Source organism: Populus trichocarpa, chromosome 12, assembly GCF_000002775.5.
Source record: "Populus trichocarpa isolate Nisqually-1 chromosome 12, P.trichocarpa_v4.1, whole genome shotgun sequence".
In the NCBI taxonomy this organism is placed as follows: domain Eukaryota; kingdom Viridiplantae; phylum Streptophyta; class Magnoliopsida; order Malpighiales; family Salicaceae; genus Populus; species Populus trichocarpa.
Window position 1 is genome coordinate 2192640 of NC_037296.2, and position 27716 is coordinate 2220355.

At 33.4% G+C, this 27716-nt stretch overlaps 3 protein-coding genes and 1 long non-coding RNA gene across 7 annotated transcripts; 2 read left to right on the forward strand and 2 right to left on the reverse strand.

The window, feature by feature from the left end:
* The first annotated feature begins 6371 nt into the window (after positions 1–6371).
* LOC7464301 (protein GAMETE CELL DEFECTIVE 1, mitochondrial-like) lies at positions 6372–8706 on the forward strand. 3 transcript variants are annotated; one of them, XR_008056894.1, is made up of 3 exons: positions 6372–6918; positions 7297–8041; positions 8170–8706. XR_008056894.1 is itself a non-coding variant. In XM_052445778.1 (2 exons), exons 1-2 carry the CDS (start codon positions 7874–7876, stop codon positions 8422–8424), a joined length of 423 nt encoding a protein of 140 aa, XP_052301738.1. In that variant the 5' UTR covers positions 6927–7873; the 3' UTR covers positions 8425–8706. The 3 variants fall into 3 exon arrangements, 1 of the variants encoding a protein (XP_052301738.1); XR_008056895.1 differs by having other exon boundaries at positions 6374–6918; positions 7892–8041; XM_052445778.1 differs by lacking the exon at positions 6372–6918 and having other exon boundaries at positions 6927–8041.
* A 4355-nt stretch (positions 8707–13061) lies between these two features.
* Positions 13062–16777, reverse strand: LOC7464302 (uncharacterized). The gene is made up of 3 exons (XM_002318419.4): positions 15682–16777; positions 13666–13745; positions 13062–13560 (listed from the first exon to the last, which is right to left on the reverse strand). Exons 1-3 carry the CDS (start codon positions 16519–16521, stop codon positions 13416–13418), a joined length of 1065 nt encoding a protein of 354 aa, XP_002318455.4. The 5' UTR covers positions 16522–16777; the 3' UTR covers positions 13062–13415.
* A 3786-nt stretch (positions 16778–20563) lies between these two features.
* Positions 20564–24206, forward strand: LOC7464303 (uncharacterized). 2 transcript variants are annotated; one of them, XM_024582643.2, is made up of 6 exons: positions 20564–21415; positions 21917–22088; positions 22264–22440; positions 22523–22606; positions 23317–23398; positions 23594–24206. In XM_024582643.2, exons 1-6 carry the CDS (start codon positions 21030–21032, stop codon positions 24055–24057), a joined length of 1365 nt encoding a protein of 454 aa, XP_024438411.2. In that variant the 5' UTR covers positions 20564–21029; the 3' UTR covers positions 24058–24206. The 2 variants fall into 2 exon arrangements, with proteins under 2 accessions (XP_024438411.2, XP_006376667.3); XM_006376605.3 differs by having other exon boundaries at positions 20567–21415; positions 21920–22088.
* A 287-nt stretch (positions 24207–24493) lies between these two features.
* LOC18103656 (uncharacterized) lies at positions 24494–26013 on the reverse strand. The gene is made up of 2 exons (XR_002977120.2): positions 24968–26013; positions 24494–24862 (listed from the first exon to the last, which is right to left on the reverse strand). It is a non-coding gene; the product is annotated as an uncharacterized LOC18103656 (long non-coding RNA).
* Positions 26014–27716: the final 1703 nt, after the last annotated feature.

Sequence of the window (27716 nt, forward strand, 5' to 3'; positions counted from 1 at the left end):
TACATCATGAACACTTTAATCATTTGACATCGAGTGGACAAAGCTTGCACTCATGAAAGAAGGCTGTGCTACAATGGAATAAAGGCTTGCAACTTTCGTGGAATAAGTGTTTTGCTTTGAAGGCTGGACCTGTCTACTTTAGACAAACCAGTGCCAGCTCTTACCTTAACGAACTTAATCATTGATGGGTGTTGCTGTTTGCAAATCATAGAAATCCTGAAAAGAAACAAAAGGGTAATGAGTGTCGTAATGGATAATGCCCGACCAAATGATCCCAGTCAACCTCTATGGTCATTTGTTGCCTTCACTCTGGTAGAAAATGAACACAAATCCAAATACATGTTAGGACTGAAACCCGGCTTGAATCCGAGGGAATATCTTAGGGATAGAAACATAAATCAAGAAATATCAACGAAAAATAACATAATTCCAGAAATATCGTAGAAAGAATTCTTATCAAGCCCAAACATACAATATATGCAAGATAGGAATAAAATCATAATTATTACATTTGATTCATCTTATAAATCTACCTAATAACTTGTTAATTTAGAGTTTGGCTCGAGTTAGGTTTACTTTTTAATTAAGCTGGGAATGAACTTGATTAAATTCAGGTGATTTGATTGGTTAACATGTGATCTAGTTGATCAAGATAAACTCGGTTGGGATTTAATTTAGTCAAGTTTAAGATATTTTTAAAAATTTTATTTAAAATAATATCGTTTTGATTATTATAGGTAAACGAATTAATTTACTTGAATGAACATTGAATTTTGAATTATCCTATATTGCTATCATAACGACCCCCTGAAATAAATGCCTACCATTTAACCTCACTCCCATTCCATATTTTATAAATCAAACTGCCTGTACAAGAAGACAATTTTGTTTCTAGCAGAAAACAAATCTCAACATCATGCTCGTGTTATCTTAGAATAAAATTACGTTTTGCAGTGAAGCCTAAACCACAGACATTCCAAGAAAAAATCTTCATATGCATTAACAATACAAATCCCACTAGCTATAGACTCAAATCTATTACTCTATAGCTTTCCAATCCTCGACTCCCTTTCCACTTGATTTCTTATCTCCTCTGTGAAATTTCTCAGATTAGAGCCACACCCAATATCCAAAATTGTCCCATTTGTCATCATATGATAAACCTCAGTCTCTGCTGCTGTTGTATCTGCAATCTGCAAATTCCTTTCCTGTAGCTATCTTCTGCTTCCCACTAGAATTGCAGTATCCATTGAAGACGCCTCTACTTCCTCAGCTGTGTTTTGCAAACTTCCTGTATTAAAAAGAAATCTTTCCTTGCGGTATCTGCTCCTTTGAGTTATATAAGAATTATGAGTCTGACGGTCCATATCACACTGTCTATTGGAGTCTGTCATTCGGTTATGAGAGTCCATAGGACTGAGACCCAATTCCTGAGAAGCTTCCAAATTTGAGTCCTCATAATCAGAAGAGTTTGTGTTTGTGTTGGAAATGGAAGCAGTAGGATATCCCAAAATCTCAGGAAATAAAATATTGTACTCCATTATTCTCTCGTGTTCAAAAGTAACTTGCCTCCTGAACTGATCCAATGAAGAATTATATTGCAACTCAAAATTGTCCCTATCAGCATCATCAACTGAAGTATTCATCTCCACATCAACATTATTGTCTACATCAGCATCTGCAGACTCTAAATCACCCGACTGATCATCTTCTTCCTGATTGAGCATTACCAAGAAGCTATTCATGGTATAGGATATGGACTCATAATCTGGATAATGAAGTCAGTCTATTTCCACAATAATCTTCTCCATTCAAACGCAAAGTTACTGTTGTGTGCAAAACTTCCCAGGACATGGTGCCAATTAAAATTCGCAAAGCATACAGTGAAGTAAACTTCAAACTGATTTTATCATGTCCAATAACCCTTCCAATACCATGTAAGATCTTTGGAAGACAATCAACATTCCATCCAGAAATTGGCAAATTTGTTACAGACATTTATGCTAATCTATCAATTGCACAATCGGACTATATCCATGGTCGAACCTTGTCAAAGAATTTATTCCAATAGTGCATGTCAGTGGCAAAAGCTTCCATCATTAAATCATAATCATCAAATAATATTAGTGCTTGGGAAGCACCAAGAAAACGGATGCCAGAAAATATCAAACCTCTCTATATCAATCCCTTCTGTATCATGGAATAATCTACTCCCTCTTAAATCCAACCAACCAAACTATTAAGAAGCCATAGAATATCATGGTCTTTTGAATCATCAAGATGCTTCCTGTCACTATGATTAGCAATCTGAATATGACCTTCATTCTTTGAAACAATGTTCGAATTCAGAACATCTGCATAAGTTCTTTCATCCCTCTACCGAATCGGCACTTGAACCTTAGAAATTCGGTATTCATCTTCAGTGAAACCTTAGTTGCAGTCTGTCTGCGATCATGTCAAGCAATATTTGCTCTAGGTTTGTAAGAACCAAACCAGAGATCATTAAGATTTAACAAGAAGAATGCCGTCAGTTAAATTTTGTGCACTGTTCATATCGTGTTTTGAATAATTCAGCCAAGCTTGTAGGACACGTTGAAGAGAATGACTCAAGGGATACTATTTACTTTGTATTCAGTAATATATATAGAAATTTACATATAACTAATTGAGTAACAAAAGAAGAGTAAAATGAAGATTACAAGAGATTTGAAATTCAAAATAGCTAAAACTATTGATGACTAGAGATTTTTCAGATTGGTAGTGTCTGCAAATCCTTTACTGATCTTTCGATGTCGGCTAATATTTCAAACATTTCTTAATTGGATTCTTCTATCAAGTTTCTTAATATTTTCTATATATTAGACCTATTTTAATCAAGAAAAAGTTAATCAAGAAAAAGGCATCATTTTACAGAAAATTTAATACGAAAATTAGTAGAAATTGATAAAAGGATCCAATTTAGAAATTTCTAAAACGTTTAGAATCTAATTGATAAGATTTTTGTCTTGGAATTCAATTGATAATGCATTGGGGGCTAATTTGAGGTTTCCACTCAAATGTTGTGTAGCTTTTGGGCTTTCTCATGTTGTTCTCTTCTCTGCGTACTTTCATATTTCAACCCTTTGTCTTGTACTGTAGCTTCAAAACAATTCCTTCATTTCTTGCGTTTGTACTGTTCACTTAAAACCCATTATTAATCTACGCTTTGAAAGCTCACTTTTTTACCCTTCATTTCTCTCCAATTCAGTGTTTTAAACATGGGCTCTGTTTATTTTCTTGATTTGCTAGCATACTCATCTCTCTCAATTAATTCTTTCATAGAAAGTTTGGTGATCTTTGAAGTTGGTGTTTCGATTTATTATGCTATTGAATACATTGTTTAGTTGCCAGTTCACATCTTTGGTGAAAGCTGGACTTTTTTCTTTTGATTGTATTTGCAGAGCACTTGAAATGCGATTATGGGATGGTTTTTGTTGTTATTGCCACACCTCGGAAAACACAAATAGAAATCATCGAGGACGGAACCGGCACACGATCGGAAGGATTCCCACCAAAAACCTTCATGGCCGTGTTAAACATGAATTATCCAAATAATAATTCCATCATCCATAATTGATATGTTCTTGAAATAAAAATATTTACAGAAATGAATGAGTTTTCATGATGACTTAGTGAGTAATCAAAATAAATAAATGTCAGAATAACATTATCAAACACATTTGATGATGATTGTATTAGAAATTTTCATATTAATGCATGCCCCTTCACATCCTTTTAAAGGTACAACAATTCACCTAACTATTATAACATTTAAAAAATGTGTGATGGCTAGTCCCACCAAATATATAATTTACAATGTAGATAATAAAAGTTTGAATTGTTTATTAGGGTTTGTTTATGATTTGGAAAAAAATTGAATTTGTTTATAATTTGATAAAATTAAGTTTGATTTTGTAACTTTAGTGTATTATACAGAATGAAAAGATGGCTTATTTAATGGTTAACAATCACATTATATCAATTTTATTGTTATGTTGAAAATCTTGATAAATTGATTTTTTTATGGAATTAATAACAATTAAATGGTATTAATCTAGATTGAATAAGTTTGAATTGAGTAAATGATAAATAATTATTTAGGTACTGATTAACTATTGTTGATTGGGTTTATTTAGTAAATATTTTGATGCATCATTAAATTTTTATACAAAAACAATAATTGGTTATTTGATTGTGAATTCATTTTTAATTATCGAAGTTCATTTTTGAATTGATTATTACATTATTAATAAATATTGTTATCGATATTTTATATAAGTTTCTTAAGTAATGGATGATCGTTCTTAGATGTATCGAGATTCACATCAAGAGTTGTATAGGGAATATTAGTGGAAATTGAATTAAATATTTATGTGAGAAGTGTAAAATAAAAAGTTTCACCAATCAAATGTTGTGACAATACATTTTCTAAAAAAATATTCATTGAGAAAAATTTGTATTGGTTTTCATATGAAGAACTATATGTTCCTTACAAGACCATGTTAAAAAATATTGTTAACTCAATATCTAGTTTTATTGACTTATATGAAGTTGTAAATGATAATTGTAATCATTATAAGAGTATGGTGATGGATGAAATATTAATAAATCATGTTTATTCAGGTGAAAATTCACATAACATCCCTTTAAATGAAAAATCAAATGTAAATGCAGTTAGGTTTTTTGAACTTTTAAAAGGGCCTGATAAACCATTATAAATATTTTTGATAGATAGACTGGCAAATATTGGTCGTCAACTAATTTTATCATCGATACTAACATTCTTTTAGCCTATTCATTGACGTTCAAGTCATCGATGTAATTACTGACGAATCTACAATCCTCGATGCAACACTAGCCGATGAAATGTATTCGTCGATATATCCATCAGTGATATTTTTTTACCAACAAAAACAAAGCTTTTATACTGACAAAATATTATGTCTGAAAAAAAAAATCAATTTTATAGTGGTGATATCAAGATGTAAATTTCATACTTTATAAACACACATATTTCATAATAATTACTCACTTCATATACAAACATACATATCACATAAAAATTACTCATAATCATTTAACAGATTTCATATTGTTATACGTATACAAACACACATTTCATAAAAATTCTTAAATATATATATATATATCTCATATTTATTACTCACTATAATATATTGAATACTCACTTTATAGTATTCAACCACTTTCATTACAAATAAGCTATATGTGGTGCCTACGAATTACCTAAACATATTTGAGCATAATATGGAATTAACACCAAATTCAAATGAAATCAAATAAAACTAGATTAAAAAAAACATCAATAAATCTTAATTTCTTGTTAGGACCTAACTTAGAAATTGTCTTTTACTAGTAGGGACCAATTTGTAATTTCCTTAAAAATTCAAAGGTCAAATCATAATTGTACAATATTCAAGGAATAAACTAAAAATATCATAAAAAAATAAAAAAACAAATTATGATTTTTCATCCTTAACTTCACAATCATTTCATCCAAAATATCAAAAAAAATATTTCAGGTGTAAAATCTTAATTTTCTAAAGCTTAGTAACTAAACTTTAATTTTCATAATTCAAGACAAAAATGAGATTTTGTCATCTTCAACCTTATAACCAGAATTTCTAGAATTTTCAGAAAATATCAATAAAATTTCTTAATTCTTCTATTAAAAATGAGAAACTTTATTGATATGATGTGCCATTACAATCAACCAATTACAATGTATACATAGAAATACAACCAAACAATTATGAAAATAAATTATACTCTTCATTATTTTATTTTATTTTAGTTTAATGTGGGTGTTCGGGTCAGTTTGCGCGTACCTCGACTAAAATTATTAGTTTTATCCTTTGATGTAGTACTTGATTTCCTCCATAATTGATGATTGTATTGATTAGATTTCAATTCAAAATATATTCTCTTGATTTGTTTCCTCAACGTGTCTCTTTAAACTTGTAGAGATTTTTTTAAAACAGTCTCCATAAGTTTGATATCTATATTTAAAGATAATATTGAAATTATGATGAATATTTTTAAAAATAATCTAAATAAGCCAAGATTATTAAATCCAAAATAATACTATGTAACTCTTCGTGTATCATTAAAAAAAAAACAAGGTTGAGAATTGGGAATGTAATTCATTTAAACAAATATAGGTTAATAGTAATATATATATATATATATATATATATATATATATATATATATAGATATATATATATATATATAGATATATATATATATTATTTTTTTGTAAGGGATGTATAGTGACGATGGTAGAAATAAAATGACAAGAACAAAAAAGGTTAAGAAAATAAAGAAAATAAAGATTCATGTCTTTTTCACTGCTGCTCTGTTTATCTAGCTTCCTTCTCTGCTCTCTTTGCCATTCTTTTTCTGCTAAGACCTCTCAGATTTTCAAGTGATTGGTTGTTTAGAAAAGAGAAAGATTTCCATTTATATAGTTCTAAACCTTTTTTATTTTATCCATTTAGCCCCTAAAGCAAGTTTTTTTTTAAAAAAAATATTTTGGTTTACAAAGATACAAAACACTTCCTTACTATTGCTTATTAACAACGAACTCATCATCAATTTACTGATTAAGTTTATCATTAACATTACTTAGCGTTTTCAGTGTCATTATTTCATATTGTTCTCTTCTCTGTATACTTTGAGCTATCCACTCAAATGTTGTATAGCTTTTGGGCTTTCTCATATTGTTCTCTTCTCTGTATACTTTAACTCTTGTCTTGTACTGTAGCTTCAGAACGCTTCCTTCCAAGTTCACCAGAGCTGGACCTGAATTGCTCCGACTCACTGAGACATTGTCGCCAAGTTGGGGGTTTTTTGAAGGTATTTCTCTCACTTGTTCTCTTCTTTCATTTCTTGAGTTGTTCATGGGCTTTTTTGGTTTGGTCAAAAACTCTCTCTATACATCTCTCAGATTTGGTGGGTCTTAGTTTTTTACTGTTCACTTAAATCAATCTTTAAACCCCATTAATCTACACTCTAAAAGTTCACTTTTTTCTTGATTTGCTAACATACTCATCTCTCTCAATTAGTTCTGTCATATAGAGCTTGGTGATTTTTGAAGTTGGGGTTTTGATTTATTATGTTACTGGATCAATTGTTGGAATAAAGTTTAATTTCTATTATGTGTGATGTAGTTTAGTTGCCAGTTCACATCTTTGGTGAAAGTTGGAATTTTTCTTGTTTTGATTGTATTTGCAGTGTACTTGAAATGTGACTATGGGTTGGTTCTGGAGAATAAATGGAGTAGGCCGATTTTTCAATCATTTTCTACCAAAAAAGAGGATGAATGGAATGATGCATGAGAAACAGCGTTGCTGCCGGAGGATCTGATGGTTCAGAACAGAGCTCCATAGGAAAAGGATGTAAAATTGTCTTCATCCACAGGGATAGAGAACAAAAAATAAAAATCGAGAACAAAATCACTTACATGACCATGAAGTAATAAGGCTATGTTTCCTTCCCATTCAAGAATCCAACACAGCTCCCTAAAAGCTGTTTTGAATTTGAATGGACTAAGAATTTGGTGCATTTTGTTTGTAGTAAGTGTGATAAAATGTTTTCTGCTAGATTATTCAGGTAGTCTCATGTTATAGGTCCTCTATGAAGTTTAGAAAATTAGAGAATAAATTTGATGTCCTTTTTAGCCCTACTGAATTCCAGGATCTTTTAAGCTTGTGCAGGATTACTGGCAAGTTTGGAATATAACGTGGATTCCTTTTGTCTAACTCACCAATTCTAATAGATATCTTATCACGTAATTTTGACACTGCCATTAATGACTTGGACAACACAGATCCCAAGCTCTTACGAATTTAAAAGCAAGCTTGATGGTTGGGAAACAACAACGAAGGCACAAGATGGAGATATATGGGAAATGTCACAGAGGGAGGAAGATACTCTCTTCCAAGAATTTGATCATCGAATAGCATACAGCAAATTTCAGGTGAATTGATGTTTTCATGCCATTAAGTTTTTTTTTTCTTAGGCTACTCTTAGCGATGAATCTACAATTCAGCCTAGTCATCATCTCCTTTCTGCTAAACTAGCAAATTTTTCTGTGACTACTTGCAGATAGCTAGTTTTATCGAGGATCGCATATTTAGCAGGAGAAGACCTATTGATGGTTGGAAATACATGATAGAGGTGTTGGGACCAGATGCCAAGAAAGGGAGGGGTAGTGTTTCAAGAATACCGAGTATATCAGATCCATCTACACAACCATTCAAGGGGGACAGGAAACTGATTTCCCACAAAGGGGGTAGTTCAGCTCCTGACTCTGCTGAACTTTCTTTCTTTGTTCTTGGCCATTGTATGTTTGCTTGGTGATCAAGCTGCATGCCGTCATGTTTTCTTGAGAGAGTGTTATAGAAAAGACGTCCAATAGGTTAAGCTACTCGTAGCTGTGAGGAAGATAAAGTTCTGTCAATCAAGAAAATGGCAATCTAAATTTGTAAATCATCGATTCATTGTGACTGTAAATGTTGTATATGTACAGATCTCTACGCTAGAAGATTGGTAGGGGTTTGAGAGGCTAAATGTTGTCTGGTTATTCATTTGTGACCCCCAAACTGCTCTGAAAAAATCAAAGCTACCACAGTTTTTTGACATTATGTTCATCAAACAACTTTGTTTGCCAGGACTCTTCAAAGCACATAGGAAATTCCTTTTAGAACAACTGGTTTCTGAATGATATTGATTCCAATCTGCAAGCATTAGTCCGACACATCATCATCATAAGTTGCTATCATGGCAATGATCAATGGCAAAACACGTCTTCTTAACTTCCAGATTCTCATTGCGACTTCATATCTATCCAACTCAGGCTTCTGAATATTCAAAAGAAGTATTTGGAAAGAAGATGCAGCTTGACCAAGAGCACAAAGGCTTTCAAACCCAGATGCAACAGTAGCAACATTGCAACCTAGCTTCTCAAGCAGTGTCGTAGTGTCCGAGTCACAGCTTTGTTGAAATCATCAACATCAGCTAATAGAACTTGGAAGCCTCTGAAAAGAGAGTTGGAATATGAGTGCTCTGAAGAGTCTCTGGATTCAGAGATTGACTGCAATGGATGGTCAAAGTTGAAACCCAAGAACAAATCTCACGCATTCAGGAAAACCTTGAGAGTTGGGCACTATCTAGATCTTGGCTCGCATCAACTACCAAATATAACGAGGTGGGCTTCATCATTTTAGGGAGAATGCCTGCTTCTGAGATTCATATGTCTTCCATCAACGACCTTTTTCTTCTGATCTTGTGCTCCATGGAATCTACTGCAACTTTTGAGCACTGTCCATGTTTTTTTCCACTGTAAGTTCTGTTTACTTTAACCAGCTAATCGTTTCATTACCTAGATTAGATGTTTCTTCTATATAAAAAAAAACCAACGCCTTTTCCTGGGAAGTTTCATATGTCAATGAATCGATTTTGCAATGTTTTTTATTTGTAATGTCTGCAGTTGCGTAAATTGCCAGCCTCGAATGCCCAATGCATTGCTATTCTTTAAGCTATAAAATGCTTCTTTTTTCCGAGAAACATGTAAATTGTTTAATCCTTCAAGTAAGCAGTCCCTTGTTCTTGTTAATAATAACAGTAATAATTTATCAGTGCATGCAAAGGAAGATTAATTAGTATTAAGATCATAAGCCAACAAGATAGAGGGGTGGATGTTCTCAAGAACAGTTCCCATCAGACGAGCAACAAAGGAAGTTCTAGTTAGAGCACAAACTGTATTTATTAGCACGTAGACTTGCTGCAAATGTGGTCGATATTATCTGCTCTCAACAAAAATGTCAACTTTGGAAATTAATATTTCCGGGTTTCCAAGACTCACTCTTGTTTAGTCATCAACTAAGGGACCTACTTGTGTGGAAATATTTGTAATTGAATAATTCAACCTTCAGTTCCATGTTCAGCACCACTTGCTGGACAATATATTTAAGTTCCGATGACTTGGAGGTGAAGGAGGAAAAGGACACGCCAAACGAAGATTGGTTTTTCTTGTTGACGGTGAAAAAGAAAGATCTTTTAGGACTAACAATCCAACAGCAACTTGGGAATCTTGAGTGCAAGAACCTTGGAACTCCAATTTCCATTAGTAAGCTGCTTCGTTTCTGGTAGTGGTTCAGCAATGTTACTGCAGAAACACGTTGACTGGTGTACAACTGAATTTACTGGTTACTTAATTCTTGGTGTGCAACTGTAGATTGGATTGGATTGAAGTGGACATAAGAAGGTGAAGATGACTTTCTTGATCAGTTTTTTATTTCACTTAATTGGTTTGAAAAAAATTTCCTTGCAGATTTTTCTTCTCACGTACTAATTGGACATATCTGATTTGCTCGATGGTTTGTGGACGTCGATCATAAATGTGATGAGATTTATATACATGAGCATTGCTTAAATGAGAAAAGTTGATGATATATTCATAATAACTGAATACATAATCTCATATTTAAGATTTTGAGCTCCAAAACATATCTACGACTCAAGAAAAAGAAAATTTAAACACAGTTTTTAGATTGAATAAAATGGTATGAAATTATTGTTTTAGAGACGCAGCTTGAGTGTTTCTAGTCCACAATGTCTTGGCACCTTCAGCAACAACCTCTAAGTTTTTCATCAAGGCATGAACAACCTTTAAAGCACTATTTCTTCAACATTTTTAGAGGGGAATCGCTTGGATATTTCAACCTCAATGACAATTAATTTCAAGGGAAAATTCCATTGTTTTTCATCAACTGCACAGTATAGAAAGTTCTTGATCTTGACAAAGATTGAGGATACAATTTCTATTTTCTAGAAATGTTTTTAGAGATATAAGTTCTTGTTTTAAAATTCAATAATGAGGGTCGACTACTTATAATTCTTTCTTTGAATTACAGATTTTTGATATTTCCAAGAATAATTTAAGTGGATTTTTTTAATAATCTTGAAGCAATGATGGGTGCTGATTAAAATATAATTTACATAACAGCAAGAAATTATTCTAGCTATATCTATTCCATAAAAATCACTTGTAAAGAGTCAGAAATTGAGTTTGTGAAAACCCGAAGTATCCTCTCATAGTACTTGATTTATCAAATAACAGTTTCAACAATAAGATTCCAAAGCTAGTGGGAAAGCTTAAATGATAATTAATTATCATTGGGATTTTTTATTAATTTACAGTCATTAGATCTTTCTTCAAATTCAATTGCAGTTGACAAATCCAACATTTCTTGAAGTGTTAAATGTTTTACGTACTATCATGAGAGACCCATACCTTGTGGAAAGTCGTTCAACATGTCTGATCATAGCTCATTTGAAGGAAACTTGGGTTTATATGGATTTCCAAAGCCAAAAGAATGCAACAGTGGTGAGGCACCACCATTGCCGCCATCAAATAAGTAGATGATTCAACATTGTTTGGAGATGGATTTGGATGGAAAGCTGTTGCAATGGGGTATGGATGTGGGCTTATGTTTGGAGTCATCATGGGATATGTTGTGTTTAATTAGAACAAGAAGACCTGCATGGTTTCTAAAAATGGTTGAAGATCAATGGAATCTAAAGGCAAGAAGAAGAAAGAAGAAAGCTAGTAGAAATGCAACAAGAAGAAGCTAAACAGTGCAGTCGGTATCTTCAAGTAAGTTATGTAAGTCCTTACCTTTCTGATTCTTGAAGTGCTCATAATTACACTTTTATATTTTTTTCATTGCAATACAATTTCTTACCTCATATTTTTATTTCTTTCTTGCAAACATAAATGAAGGCAGCAACCTGCACATTTGTAGCCATACTGTAACTTAAAATTTTGAGTATTTGTGGATAAGTAAGGCCAGCAAAAGATCTCAAGACCTCAACATGACCTGCTGTATGCTTCACACTGTAAGTTAGAAATGGCAGGGAGTTTACGCAACACAATCCCTGCAGCATCCTCGTCCCCACCTCTGTTCTCCCTGGGCAACTCTACTATAGGAATCAACTGAGTATCCAAATCAAAATTCAGAAACAATGACCGCCTAACAAATTATGTCAATCCCACCAAACCGGCTCAAGAATGTAGCCATCCTATCAATTTCTTCAATAGACTATAGGAACAAAGCCTTGGACAAATTCACATTGTTTTCTTGAGTAATTCCACGATCAATCAACAGCTTAGCCTTTTCATCAAAACCAGCCAAGAACCTTGGCACAGTGGCAATCACAAGGAGCCTAAGCTACGCTGGCTCGACCTTTCCTTCTAATTCATTAAGCACAAAATATATCAACGGATCAATTTCATCAGCTATTAAACACATCCGGCCACTTCACAATTAAGCGATATAGTTCAACGGCTAATCTAAACGTGAAACATGGTCTCGTATAGAATCAAAAGATGCAAACTTTAGACCTGGGATCTGCTTAACAGTAACCCATTTTCTTTCTCATTAAAACCCAGTACTCCAAATGTGTATCTGAACATAATATGCACAGCATGTTTGACAAAAGGTCTCTGAGAATGAAAACAGCTCACCAACTTCAATCCGCAAAACAGCAGGCAAGTCGAGGCAGCTGTACTGGACTAGAAGGTGTTTAGTGAGTGAAAAACCCACAGGGCCTAAGAATCTTGATGCTTTAGATAAATTTACTAGAGTTGGCTTTTTATGGGTCGAGAGAGTTGCAAATGGAGTAGCTAAAGATTGAAGCTTTGTTGGTGATGTGTTTGTTGTTTGCAATAGAAAGGAAGAACTAGAAGAAGAAAATAATGGGTTTGCTGTTGCAAGCATGGTTGTCTTCGTTCAAATGTTCCCTTTGGACGAGCTTGTGGCCGTGGAAGTTGAAGGTTTTGACAGTGGCTTCAGCTTCACTGCTCTAAGTTTGCCTCTACTACTACTCTGGTGAATTGGGTATAAGCACATAGTTGCATGCAGTTAGGTTTCAAGTATTGGTGGTCATGAGCATGAGAAACCTAATCATTGGTAAAATGCACACACTGCTCTAAGTTGAACTGGGGAATTTGGAACAGGTTCACATTGATGAAAAGATGGAATAATACACTGTAGTTTCCTGTAACGAAATATTTAATGTTACTGAAGGATGTTATAACTACTAGAGATACAAATAATAATGATTTCGCTCCATGTCCAATCAATCAGGGGTTAGAATCAGGGTTTGAGGTAATTGTGAGCTTGAGTTTCAAACCCCAAATTCTGTTACCTCTTTCAGGGGGGATTGTGACAAATGAAACCATTTCAGATCCAAGAGCTTCAGCAGCAGGAGGCGTTGTAGACAAATGTAAAGGGTTTGGTCTTGCAGACAACTTGCAGCTATCAATTCTGGAGTTTAGAACAAATCCATCAAGTCTTGTTCTTTCTTTGATTGTCCTTGAGACGATTCTTGGTAATATTCTTCCCACTTTTGTTGCTCGTAGGTATAGTTTTTATAAGAATAACAGATGAGCCACTCTTTATAGATTTCTCGGGCGATCTTGAAAAATGGAACCTGCAAGACATTCAAAAAGAGAAAAATGCATCTCTCATGTGAATTCAAGCATCAAACAATGTGAAAAATTATGAGAAGCAGCACAAGGCCTGCAATTATATTTGCCTCTTTTTGGGAACTTGGCTAAGATCCTCTGGCATTTGTTTATGTTCCTCTTCCCTTCTCTCATCCTCTTGTTTCTGAACCTACACAAGGAAGAATAAACATAACATTAGCACCTCTCCGGTCATAACTTGAAGACTGATCAAAGCTTCCCCTTCCATACCATCATTTGGCATGCTGTTGTAGTCAGCATTACCAGCTGAGGCACCAAACATCTCAAAATGAAATGAATACAAGTAATGCAGAGAAAGACAGATGACACAGTTGGTCAACTCTTGCTTGCCATGCTTTGATTCAGGAAAAACCCATGCAGAATACTATTACTTTCACACTGTTGGACTGAACTCAGTCCAAGCCAAATGCCAAAAGCATAGCCATAACATTGCTGAACATGGAGGTTAGCAAATAAGCAAAAAGAAAAGGGATACTTCAATGGGTGTTTGCTATAGCAATCTTTAGCTTCCTAACAGCTTTCAGAAAGGTATGCTGCGCATGCAGTTCTAAAATAAGTCCAAACAAACAGAAAGAAAAGGGATACTTCGACCCATTTGCAGTCTTTGGACAAGTAGATGCAGATTACAATGTTACCATAACCATAACAATGTCAAGCAAAGAAAACTGAAAACTTAATCAGTACTATACTGAGTGGAGAATGGTAAAGTGCAAGGCAGTGTGATACTATTAAAATGCCATAACTACTTATTCCAGTAAAAAGAACCGAGATGGTGGCAGATATATATGATCATAATTTATAATATCCTATGCTTATTTACTTCACACATGAGAAAATCTGTACCGCAAAGAACTAGTTGCTGAAAAATTGTTAACCTCTGCATCTTTTGGAAAAGATTTATCAATAAATGGATGTATCTAACCTACATGACTGCTTCGATAGGAAAAAATAGCCCCTGTTCCAAATTAATACAAAGAGGCAGCCAGTAGACGGATCATAAGGTGAGCAAATCATTTCAAGGAAATGAGTCTGCACCCGTAATTAAGTTAGGATTTGCATTCCCAAATGAATACAACTGATCTCAGCGCATTGTAACCTCCATGTGATGCAAACACCAACTAATTAGGAAAGCCAAATAGATCATTGCATTTGTTGAACATGTTCTATCAGGCAAAGGCCCAAAAATGTACACCCCATCAAGTTTTTCCAGAACATAACCTTCTAAGTTCAGAAAATTAGAAAATTGAAGAATATAAAATTTCTTTCTTATAATATGCCTCTAGAAACATAGAACGAATTTCTAAATCATAGAGGTAAATCAGACAGATAAACCTAATCCCAACAAGGAAGTCCACTTAATTGGAAACTTTAAAACCATTGCAGACATATAAGCATAAAATAAAGGCAACTTCTTTATCATACAAACATCAAGTTTTTTAGAGGAAGCAGTTGCAACATTAGAATCAATTACAAGCTAGGAGTATATATACAGTCATTGACAATCAAAAGTTAATATTCAGACATCAAAGTCACAGTCAAGGGTTTCTACTTTATCAGCACTGCAATATTTTGAAAGAGAGGAACTTTCATGCTAAGAGGCATGATTATCTTGCTAAAACTGATGAAATAAAGATGTTGATTTGTGCTTTAGCACTAATCAAACTATTCAAGTTTGACGGGTGAATATTTTATGTAATCTGAGAGGCTAAACTGTGGCAAAATGCATAAGCTCTTTTGCGATATGTGATAGCACAGTTTACTCGATCCATTGCAATGATAGGAATGAATGTAATAAGCTGACCGCTGCAGTTTCAACGCCATAGTCCACGACAATTTATACTGATGCTAGACTCAACAATATCAACTTATCAACTTATCTTACACATGCAATACTGAAAGACCATGTCAAGAAAACAGAAAGGAGCTCAAATGCTGCACAAGTTAAGACCTTGCAATATTAAGTCACTAACTAATTATCTGAAACAAGTTATGCAGCAATAAAACATAAAACCCGTATGTAAAATTTTCCTACCCCACACAAAAAAGACTAAAACAAATAAACTCACATCATTGACATCCTTAGACGATCCAACCTCTAAGTTTGAAACTTTAGCTTTCTTCTTAGCACCATTTCCATTAGCAGATTCCAAGTCATTTCCTTTCCTCTTCTTGCTCCCAAACACCCAAGATTTTCCCTTCTTATCTCTAACTTTCCACACATTCTTCTTTCTAAACACCAACTTATCAAACTTCCACACTTGACAACTTGTATCAATTACAGTCACTTCACTTCTTGAATACCCTTTTAGCTCTTTATCACCACCAACACCAAAACCCTTCTCCTCCTCAACATCCTCCTCAACATCCTCCTCATCGTCATCATCATCATCAACAACCCCACAATCCACATTATTAGAATTCTTATCAGAATTCAATGACCCTGTTGCAGCAAGGACATTCCGGTCTTTTCGCACACAATCTAAAGAATCATTACCACTATTATTCCCTGAAATGAAACAAAATTTAGGTTTTGTTTGTTTCCTAGGAACCTTCTCCTTTTTCCTGGAAAGTCTTGAACTTTCCTCAACTGGGTCACTGACACCACCCATGTTGAAGAGGTCTGAAAGAACATTGTTCATTATAAAGAACAAATCTTTATTGTCACTTGAAGAAATCTCCCTGGCTGTTGCTGTCGCTGTTGTTGCTGTAACTTTGATTTGATCTGAGTCAGAGTGAGTTGACTCAGAGTTTGAGTTGATAACAGAGTTTGAGGCATTGGTAGTTGGAGAACTTGATGGGTTTGGAACAGAAGGGTTATTATCATTGTTGTTGTTGAAGCCTCTGTTGGACCAGAGCCGGTCTAACCAGTTTGAACTGGACTTGCTGGTTTGAACTGAACACAGCATTGATTGATTGGCTTGGTTTAATGGGATTTGAGGAGATTCTCGATCTGTAATAATCTTGAAGGGAATGAGAGAGAGATGAGAGCTTTTTGACACTGAACTACAATAAGTTTGGTGGGTGGTGTTGATGGCGGTGGCTGCCACAGATGGGAAGAAAGAGTTCTTGTAGATTTGCCCATGGGATAAACCATAAGCATAGTTTTGTTGGTTGCCACTTGGTGCATTTTTGGAAGCCTTTGAGAAAATAAAATGTAACCAAGAACTGTTTGAATTGGTTTTTGGCAAAAGCAAAAGGTATCCCTTTGAAGATTTATTTCGTAAAATATATTTGTGCTTTTTATTGTTTTGACTGAATTTGTGCTTTGAAGATTTCTCTTTGACAATATTTTTTGTTTTTTCTTTTAAAAATATTTTTTAAATTGTTTTTTTAGATATTTTTAAATAATTTTGATGTATTGGTATAAAAAGAAAATATAAAAAAATTATTTTGATATATTATTATTTAAAAAATACTTTTAAAATATATTTTATACCACAATATTAAATATTAAATCAATAATATAATGTGTTTTAACCTTTTTTAAAAATCTTAAAATGTTACTGTTTTGGATTGTCGTGTATCAATTTAAATGGTGTTTGGTATTGTGATCTAATTGTATTTTTTAAAAAAAGTTATCTTTAAATTAATTTTTAATGTGTTGATATAAAAAATAAAAAAATATTATTTTGATATATTTTCAAGTAAAAAATACTTTGAAAATCAACATAAATCACACTTATAAACAAACCCTTAAATTAACCTATCTAGTTTGTTACTCGAGTCATGGACCGGGTCAAGGGCTAGATCAAGTTTGATAATTTCAGTATGGACATGTTGCTTCTAACATAGGTATTAATCTTAATCTAGCTTGATAGGTCGACCTAGCCTTTAGCCTGGTTTTTAAAAGATTTAATTTGAAGTTTATCTGATTGATCTTATAGGTGAACTTATGATCAACATACTCAAAATCTAGTTTGAGTTTTTTAAAAAAATAAAATGATGTCACTTTCACTTTTTAAAAAATTAAAACAAAATTATTTTGAATTGATTTGAGTTACCCAAATTAATCTGTCCAACTCGTAACTTAAGTCTTGAGTCGAGTCATAAATCAAGCTGAATTTAATAACTTTAATTTTTATTTAAATATGTGACAACACAATAAAAAAAATACTAATATGAAATAAAATATAAAGATTTCTAATCAAATATGAAAAAAAAAAAAAAGCCACTTTGTTTTTGATGTAATTGTAACAGCTGCAAACCAAAAGTTGCAATTTTGTCACAATGATTCATGGGCTTGCAACAAACTATGCATGGATTGCATAATGTAATGATGTTAAGATCATGTGTGTATGATAATAAATGGTGAGTCACATTATTTCAAGCATAAACATTTTTATCTTTAATTTTATTTTATGAAAAAGCAATTAATGTGATAATTAATGTCAATGTGCTTGCATGGATCCACTCTTTAATTAGGAAGACAACACTCTTTTGCATTGGATGGCGCACCAAATTAATTATAGCAAATTCTATAGTGCCAAAAATAGACATCACTTGTGAGCAGATGACCGAAACAAAATTAGGAAGGAAAAAAAAAATATATATATATATATTTCTCAATGTTCTCAATGTGTATTAAAATTGAAATTAAAAAAAGGGCAACATGTCTCGCTGTGCCCATGTGAGTTTCCACTATGGTTCATATGGTGAAATTATTATTTTTTGTCTCTAAGGTTTTTTTTTTTCAATTTAATCTTTTAATTTTATTTTTCTCTAACATTGCATTGATTTCAGATTAATATCATTGATTTGTTTTTATGTTTATATATGGAAACCTAGTAGTGTCAAGAAATATTTCTCCACTTGATTGATGCTCAATTTAAAATAATAAAATTTAATTTTATTGATTTGAAAAATTAGAGTTTCGAGGACTGGATTTTAAGCTTAAACAAATGTTTGGTCCTTCTTTTTTATGCTAATATCAAAGATTTATTTTCAAAGTCAAGGGAAGATTTTTTTCATCACTCGATTTTTTTTTTCTAATTTAATCCTTTTATACTGACTTTATTTAGGATCTCACTTGATAGTTTGTTTTGATTTTCTAAATATAGAATTCTCGCAATGTCAAGAAAAATAAAATAAAATTATGTTGATGTAGAGCAATTAAATATTGATAGATCAAAATTGAAACTCAAACAAAGATGGTGGGCTAGGGTAAATGGGTAGGGCAACTTAGATGGTGCGTATGTTACACGTGCTGGCATGTGGAGGATAGCTAGTGCATGCAACTACCTTCGGTGATGAAAATTCATTGTTCATAGTTGTTGAAAGCATCGCAGTGAGCATTTTCTAGTGATGTGACACGTGTCATGATTAGAGAAACATGGTAATCCATGTTTTTTTTTTCCTTCTCCTCTCTCTTTTCTCTTTTCTCTCCTAAAGTTTCATGTTGCTCTGCCAAAGAAAAAGGTGTCCTACCATTTTATTTTTGTTTCAAATTTGATCCTATTTTTTATTGTTATTTTTTGCTTTAGGTCTTAAAAAAAATCAATTTTTTTTTAATTTTATTCTTCATCATTGGATTGGTTAGAAGTTAAGGTTCATGATTTTTTTATGAGGTGGTTCTTGCTCATGACTCGGATCACAGATTTAAAATGTTAACCCAGGTTGACATTGATCTTTTTTTAGATATTTTTTTACATCAATTTTTTTTTAATTCCATCATTCAAAATTCTATTTGTTGGAAATTGAGCTATTTGATTTTCTTTGCTTTCCTTTTTAAAGGGTTATCATAGTGTCATGACCTAGATCCCAAGTCTGGCGGCTTAGTCTAAGTGACTTTGATTTATTTTTTCGGGTTGTTTTTTAAGATTGAATATTTTTTTTATTTTGTCCTTCAGAATTAAGTTAGTTTGAGAATTGAGTTTCATAATTTTTCTCGTAATTGGCTTTCTATTAGGTTATCTCGTTTCAATTATCTGGCTCGTAAGGTTTGGCAGCCTTGCTTAGGTTTGTTGGGTTTTTGTTTGCTTCTTTTTGTTAATTGATTTTATTTTTTATTTTATCATTCTACATTTAGATTGTTGAGAATTGAGCATTGTAATTTTTTTAATTTGCTTTCTATAAAGTTATCGTGACCTCACAATCCATGTCACAGGTTTAACATGTTAATTCTAGTTGACTTGGGTCATTTTTTTTTCTCAATTTTATTGTTCGACATTAGATTGTTTAGTAATTGAGATTCATTATTTATTCTTTTGCAAACATTCTTTTTGTGCTGGTTATCATGATCACTTTTTATGTTTTTAATTTAGTCCATTTATTGTTATTGTTTTTTTATCATAATATTAGATGAAGTAGTCTTATTGGATCCAATGAGTTCTATAACTTGGATTATAAATTTTTTTGATTATCTTTTCAAGTTAAATATTTTTTTGCTCAACCCACAATATAATGCAAGTTACCTATCTAATGGTAAGGTGAAACTGAATCATCTTCAAGAGATGAAGAGGTCTTGATTTGTAACGAGGATAAACCAAAGTAGTTTTCTTTATTTTTCTTAAGAAATATTTTTTTTCGAGATAGCAAAGAATGTGTTTAGTTATTAAAAAAAAAACACAACATTATCAGTGTTAAATTCTCTTCGAGAGACGAAGAGGTTTTTATTTATAACAAGGATAAAAGCATTTATTTATTTATTTTTCTTCTTTAGGACACTTTTCCTGAAATAATGAAAAAAATAGTATGCTTATTAACAAAAAAAACAATTGACAGGATTTCCACATTCTTAACGTCAATAATTATGGAATACAAAGAATGAACTTTAGTAAAGGGACTAGATTTAAAAAATGATAAGAATATAGGGACTCATGTAGAATTAGCCCCAAAAACATGTCAACAAAGTACGCTATTACACAACACAACTGAGACCTCTCTGTCTGTACATCCAAAGATACATATAAAGACAAATCTAGGAGAGGCGGTGTTGGGAGACGAGTACTTAACTAAAGTCAGTCTCCACCAATCCTCTCTCTCTCTTTTTTTCCCAAACTGGGCCCCCCTCCTCTATGCACACAGTTCCTTTTAGAAGATTTCTCCTACACCAAACAAGGTTGCTTTGCGAAGTACTCAAAAACAGCATGGTGACATGAACCCAGCCCACCTCTTCTCTTATCCACTCACACAATCTTTTCTTGCCACCACCACTCATGTCTCAATCATCTTCACACACAAAAACAAACACAGACACCCTCTTTGTCTTCTTCTTACCAAATTCATGTGATATTTCTTTTCAGGGTTTGATATTTCTCTATATTTCTTTAAACCCTTTGTTGTCTATCTCTTGAGTTATCAATTTCCTTGATTACTCGATTCAAAGATTGAAACTTTTGTTACCAAAGACAACGAAGATTACAAATTTAGAGGTTTATTGATAACCCATTTAGGTTTTGTGAGTTTATATGATGCTATGGCCTTGATTGAGGCTTTATATGATATTTTAGAGCATCCCTCTTCAATGTTAGGTGTACGTACAGAAACGGTGGGTTTTTTAGGTCCACTGTGGATATCTTTTCTTATTGGCTTGATTATTGGATGGTCATGGAAGCCTAAATGGGTGACCAGGGAAAGTGACAAATTGGCTTCTTGTGTATCAAAGATATTGGAGTCATCGTTGCCATCTTCACCTTGTCGATTTTTGATGTCTCCATTGAAGAGTTTTGGTTCTTTCTCGCAGTGGAATTCGGTCTTGGTGAGGTCTTCAAATTGTGAAGCTTCTTGGGTTGTGGACAACAACAACAATTTAGAGCATCAGAAACCATCTCATGTGCCACCTACAGAATATGAAGATTGCAGGTACGAGCCCTTATCACAAAGTGTCTAGTTTTCTGTATCAATAAAAGATTAAATGAAATGAGCCTTGCAATCTTTGAATGAATTTAGAAGTTTGTCAGTAGTATTTGTTTTGTCTATTGTTAAATAACGGGTAAAGTTCTCAATAATTTTGTGGAGTTGAAATTCGTAATCAGTTTGATTAACTGAGGGTTGCTTGTGCCATCATGACAACTTATGGTATGAAAGTATGGTATCTAATGGGAAACTTGAATCTGTGCAAATACTAGAATTGGATGGGGCAAGAAACAGAAAATCTATGATTCCTTGTAGTAATAGTTTCCAGTTTAGCAATGATCTCGTCCTTTATGATTTGTTTAGAATTATCAATTGTTGGGTTTGACACACAATGGGAAACTTTGTCTCTATGGGATGACCATAAAATGGTTTTGGATAATATCAAAGAAAGTTGTGAATGAGCTTAATTTGGGGCAAGTGAATAATTTATTCTTTGTACTTGTCTAGTAGATCACAGCTGAATGAAGAGCAGTCTAATATTGCTAGTCTAGTCACGGAGGAGGATTTAAAACATTTGAACCAGCTTGTTGAGGTTAAAGATGGAGGTTCTACTTGGATACATATGATGGATCGTTCCACCCCAACTATGAGATACCAAGCATGGAGGAGAGATCCCAAGGTAGACTTTTCTCTCTTATTCAAACAGTAATTTAATACAGGCCAACAGTTTTATCAGTTCTTCTGATTCAATTTGGTAATTTGGTTGGAATTTCAGCTACTTTCTTTCATGCAATTGGATAATGTGTGGAATATAGACATCTTTTTTATCAGTTTTTGGTTTAATGGGTTGTTAGACTGGTCCTCCTCAATATCGTAGCAGTACTGTCTTTGAGGATGCCTCACCAGAGATAGTGAGAGACTTATTTTGGGATGATGACTTCCGGACAAAGTGGGATGACATGCTTGCTTATTCTGCAATATTAGATGAATGTTCCATCACAGGGACCATGCTAGTGCATTGGATACGAAAAGTGAGTCTTCCTTTCATATGTTCTAAATCATAGCTTGTCTTGGTTTTATGTGCTCATCTCCTACCAATGCTTTGTGCTGCAGTTTCCCTTTTTCTGTAGTGACAGAGAATACATAATAGGTCGGCGAATATGGGAGTCGGGCAGATCTTATTTCTGTGTGACGAAGGTATGAATCAGGAGTTTATTATTCTGTGTTTATAAATTATGTACAATAATAATAATAATATTAAGCAGCATCTACTTGGTACCTAACTCAACTTATGATGGGACAAACATGGAAACTGAGTTCAGCTATATGTAAGGTAACAGAGGTCTAACAAGCCAATCGGCTAGGGCTGCTGATGCTAACTAAGTTGAACTGGTCTTCTGAAACCTTCCATTTTGAATATCCCCAACCATAGGGTACAAATAAACAATTAATTCTCACTGGCTTAAAATTGGGATGGCTTAAAGTGCTTCTCAGAGTGTAATTCTTATTAGTTCCAGTTCATATTGAATTGACTCGGGTGAATTGAAAAATTAGTAACTTGTGTCTAAGAAAATGTTTGAAACGATACACAATGATAGGGATGGAAAAGACTCGTTCCTTTTGGATACGAGGGAGGCCCTCTCTGTGTAATTACAGTTCCCAAACTAACCCAGTTTTCTTCTAGAACTACATCTTTCTATTGCTCAAACTCATAATCACTTCCCACTAGTGGGAGAGAGATAGCAATGGACCACAAGGTCCTGTGGAAAAAGACTTTCTTTATTAACAAATGGGAGCATTCTGCAATCTCATCTATCAGCTTTTTATCATGTCTGCTTGTTTTCTTTTGCTATCATCGCTGAGATTTTGGACCTCCAATCTAATTGACTGCTTCTAACTAATTTCAGGGAGTACCATGCTCATCTGTCCCAAGGCGAGATAAGCCAAGACGGGTTGACCTATACTACTCAAGTTGGTGTATCCGAGCAGGTATATCATATCTTCTTCCTTTCTGCCATTTAATTGAATAAATCCTTCTTCACCTTGAAACATTTCTTCAGGTTCTCACTACCCCAGAACATTGGGCAATTGCTTTGTCCCGTGAAGAGCTAGTCTGTATATTATTTGTCATGAGACTTAGAATAGTGACTAACAGCTAAATCCACTTGAATTACACTTGATCAGTGGAATCGAGGAGAGGTGATGGCCAGCTGACTGCTTGTGAGGTGTTGCTCTTCCATCATGAAGACATGGGCATCCCATGGGAAATCGCTAAGCTTGGAGTGCGGCAGGGCATGTGGGGAACTGTCAAGAAGATTGAACCTGGTTTACGTGCCTACCAAAAAGCAAGAGCATCAGGGGCAGAACTTTCTCGGCCTGCTTTCATGGCTCAGGTTAACACCAAAATAAATCCAGAGTTGCTGAGATCCTTGGGAGGCGATGAGAATTTGTCAGAGAATGAAGCAGCTACCACTACTTCTGAGAAGTCTTTGGGCCGGAACATACCAAAGCTTCTAATTTTTGGTGGGGCTATTATCCTTGCATGTAGCTTTGATCGAGGACTCTTGACGAAGGCATTTATATTCAATGTGGGAAGAAGGTTTGGAAACATGGGAAGGAATGCAAGATTGAATGCTGGAACTACTTGAAAGTTGAAAACCCAATATGAGAGATGCTCAACTTTTTAACTACCAGTGTCACTCTTCCCTTTTCAGTGGTAGTGGGAGGTTGTATAATTTTGTATCATACTTTAGAAACATGTTGATAATGCGATATGATGAGGATGCTTTTACTCAAAGCAGAAGTTTTCTCTTCAATCAGTTAAACCACAGATACTTAAAGGTCCATGTAGCATCTGCTCTACAAGATGTTGTCATTGTTTATGTTCATCAGTCTCATTTTAGCTCACTTGTTGCAGAAATATTTGTCAACATGATGTCCTGTGCTTTGATGGCATAGCTTCTCCCGTATTATCAGTTAAAAACACCCATTAAGGTTTTAATCTTCCTTCTGTGCATGCTCTGCTCAAGTACAATATCTAATCTTATAGAATGAGAAGTTTCATAGGAGACATCCCTCTCCTGATTTCCTCCAATTCAACCTCTTTCATTTCATGCCATAGGAATTAACAAATAAATCATAATCAGCAAAAGTTTAGACAAAAAATTGTAGCATTTTTCCCTAGTAATGTCTAATCAATGCATGACTAGCTACAACAGAAGCAGTAAGTAATGTTTTGGAGAAAGAAGGTGATGTCCATGGTTTATCATTAATAACAACCTCTGCAAGGCAGTGTAGGAGATAATTAACCACGTAGACCAAGCAGAATCAATGACATATTAATGTTTCAAAACAGTTTAATCCATCCAGTTGGGGTGCTAATTTTGGCGTCTCACTGGTCTTCACTTTTGCCACCATGTTTTCACTAGATGATCTCATTCTGCTTCCCAGCTCCTGAACATAAACAAAGTTAAGCTTGGATTCTTCCACATAAACAAGAAACTAAAACTACAAGTTGAGAGAAAGCAAAGAAATTTATGAAGGGACCTAGTTTATTACCTGAGCTTTGGTGTGGCTTTTGTCGAAGAAATAAATCCCAGCTGCAGCAACAACAACTGTTACTGTCACAGACATTGCACCCATTGCCATTCTTCTATGTTATTCTTGGAGACAATGGCCTCTAATGAAATAACTTGATTTTATATGGAGAAACGCCAAGGAGGGGGTAAAGCAATAGCAAAGGAATTTGAGATAGCTTGCTAGTGAAGAGAAGTAAAGAGTGATAAAGAGGGGAAAGAAAGGCAAGAAAAGTAGGGCAAGAAAGAAAGGAATACAAAGACCATCTCTTATGGTACTATCATGACTAGGAAAAACTAACAAACAAAAAAACCTAAACTGGAATTTTCTCTGTGACAAAGGACCTAGCCTTCCTTCCCTCTTCACCTTCTTGAATTTATAGTATATTAGGCTCTATTTATGGCTTTGAGTTCATAAGCATTCATTTGGGGTAGAGATGAAAAGGGTAATCCTATCCAATTTCTAAGTTACCTATTCCATTGGACATAGTTTCCTCCTGAGAATAGAAGGAGAGCCCACTTTGCTAATCTCTTATCTTGCAAGCAACTTGCCCTCATGAAAAAAGAGCATGCATCTTGTCTATTTTCATCACGTCAAGACTCACCCAAATTCAATTAATTGATCTAATAGTTGTGATAATTTTCTAAACATAAGTTTTTCGATAACATTAAGGTCATGATTACTTGTTAGAAACATGTTTAAAAAAGACAGATAAATATATTTCTTGCCCTCGCGTATGGCTTGGGTTTGAATCATACTCATACCCGTTTAATGGTCAATATTTTATGTTTATAAATATATCTTAATCTTTATCTACATCCAAATAACTCTACTCAAGATCAAAGATTTAGTCTCAATTCATAGGTTTCTTCACTAATATTAAACTTGGCCGTTTGGGCCTATGACTTCCTAGTATAATATGAGTTTCAAATAAATTAAACTAGGTTTCTGCTTATTTTATGAAAAATAGTTTCTTGAAAATTATTTTTCAATTTTTTTCATATTTATTTGTTATTTAAAAAGTTAGTTAATTAAGATCATTTCACTTTAGAAGTTGCAAAAAAATCAAGAATATCAAGTTATTTGTTAATTATATCAAATTTGGTTCTTAATCTTTTAATTAATATATATTTTGTTTTGAATAATTGTTTTTCAATTTTGTCATTTGAAATTTGATTTGATTTTTGTATCAATTTTGATCTTTATTTTTTTATTATTATTTGTTTTTTTTTTTATCATTTTCTTAATTGAAATTTTTTTTATCTATTAGATTTGACCCCTGTTCTTTTTATTGTTATTTATTTATTTGAAATAATTTATGAAATTGATTTTTTTTTCAATTTCATCCTCCTTCAACTTCTTCGTCTGTCAAATTTGATCCTTATTTTTTTTACTGTTATTTTTTAATTTGAAATAATTTATAAAATTAATATTTTTTTTAATTGCATCATCCTTTAACTTTATAATCTGACATTTTAGGTCCTTATTTTTCTAATAAAATTTTAAAAAAATTTAAACATTAATAAGTTATTTTCTAACTCATTTCTCGTAACATAATTAAATATTAAAAAATATTTTTTATGACATTATAAATATAATAAAATAATTTACTTTTTTAATGAACAAAAAGGATAAAAGTTGACCTCGTCTCACTAGTCACACTGCCCCTAGTTTAACTTTTTTTTAAACAAAACAAAACAAAACAATGTGAATATTTTATGATCTATGGAAAATTTGGCAAGCTATGGCCTTTTTTATTTTTGAGAAAAATTAAACAACATTTAGAGATATGAAAAACATGAGATATTATAGACGGTCAATGTCTTGAATGCCTTAAGGAATATTATGCTAGAAAGATTTTTAATTAGAAATATGAGATAAGAACAAGAGATGCGCCGCTTGGTAAACAAGGAAGATACATCAAGAAAGCATAGGTACGTACGTGTGCTGATGGCATTTAAAACATGATAGTTCCTTGCAAGTATTTAAAACTTCAATCTTCCCTTCTTCTAAACTTTTTTTCAGTGTTCAAAGTAATTGATGAAATGGAAATCGGAATTAATGGCCAGAGATTCTTATGGTTACGGCAAGTTCTTTGACGGAAATAGCAGTGGACAGCTGCTTGCATATGACCTTATCATGCAAGAAATTAAGGGTATTTGTTCGAGTGGATGGACTTTCAGGCACTATACCAAATTATTCCTTACTTGGCGTCCTAAGTTTCATCGGAGGGTGGAGGCCATCATCAGAGCAATCAACAAGCTATCACAGTAATTCCATTTTTTTTTTTCTATTCTTTACCTTCTTGGCTGGTGAAATTATTCTTTCATAAACTTGGTTGCGGTTTTGCCTATAAAGAAACTTGAATTTAATTAAATTAATGATGTTAAATCTACAAATTAAGAGGGAAAAATGAGTCTTATAACTGCAAAATGTTGATTACATTACATGAATCACCCGCAATAAATAAATAAATATACACACACACAAAATTAGTTAGTGAAAAACTGAAAGAAAGCTCAATAAGTAATCATTGTCTCAAAACAGTGCACACCATCTAACTCCGGAGCAAACCTTATCCTCCTCTTTTGTTGCTGTAATGGCTTGCTAATGTTTACAGGAGATGATTTTGACAATGATGTTGAAGACTTGTCATCGCTCCCTTCAGACATCTCTCTGTTCTTCATGGACTCAACCTGTGGCTGGCTGTTCCCTTCTTTGGAAGCACTGG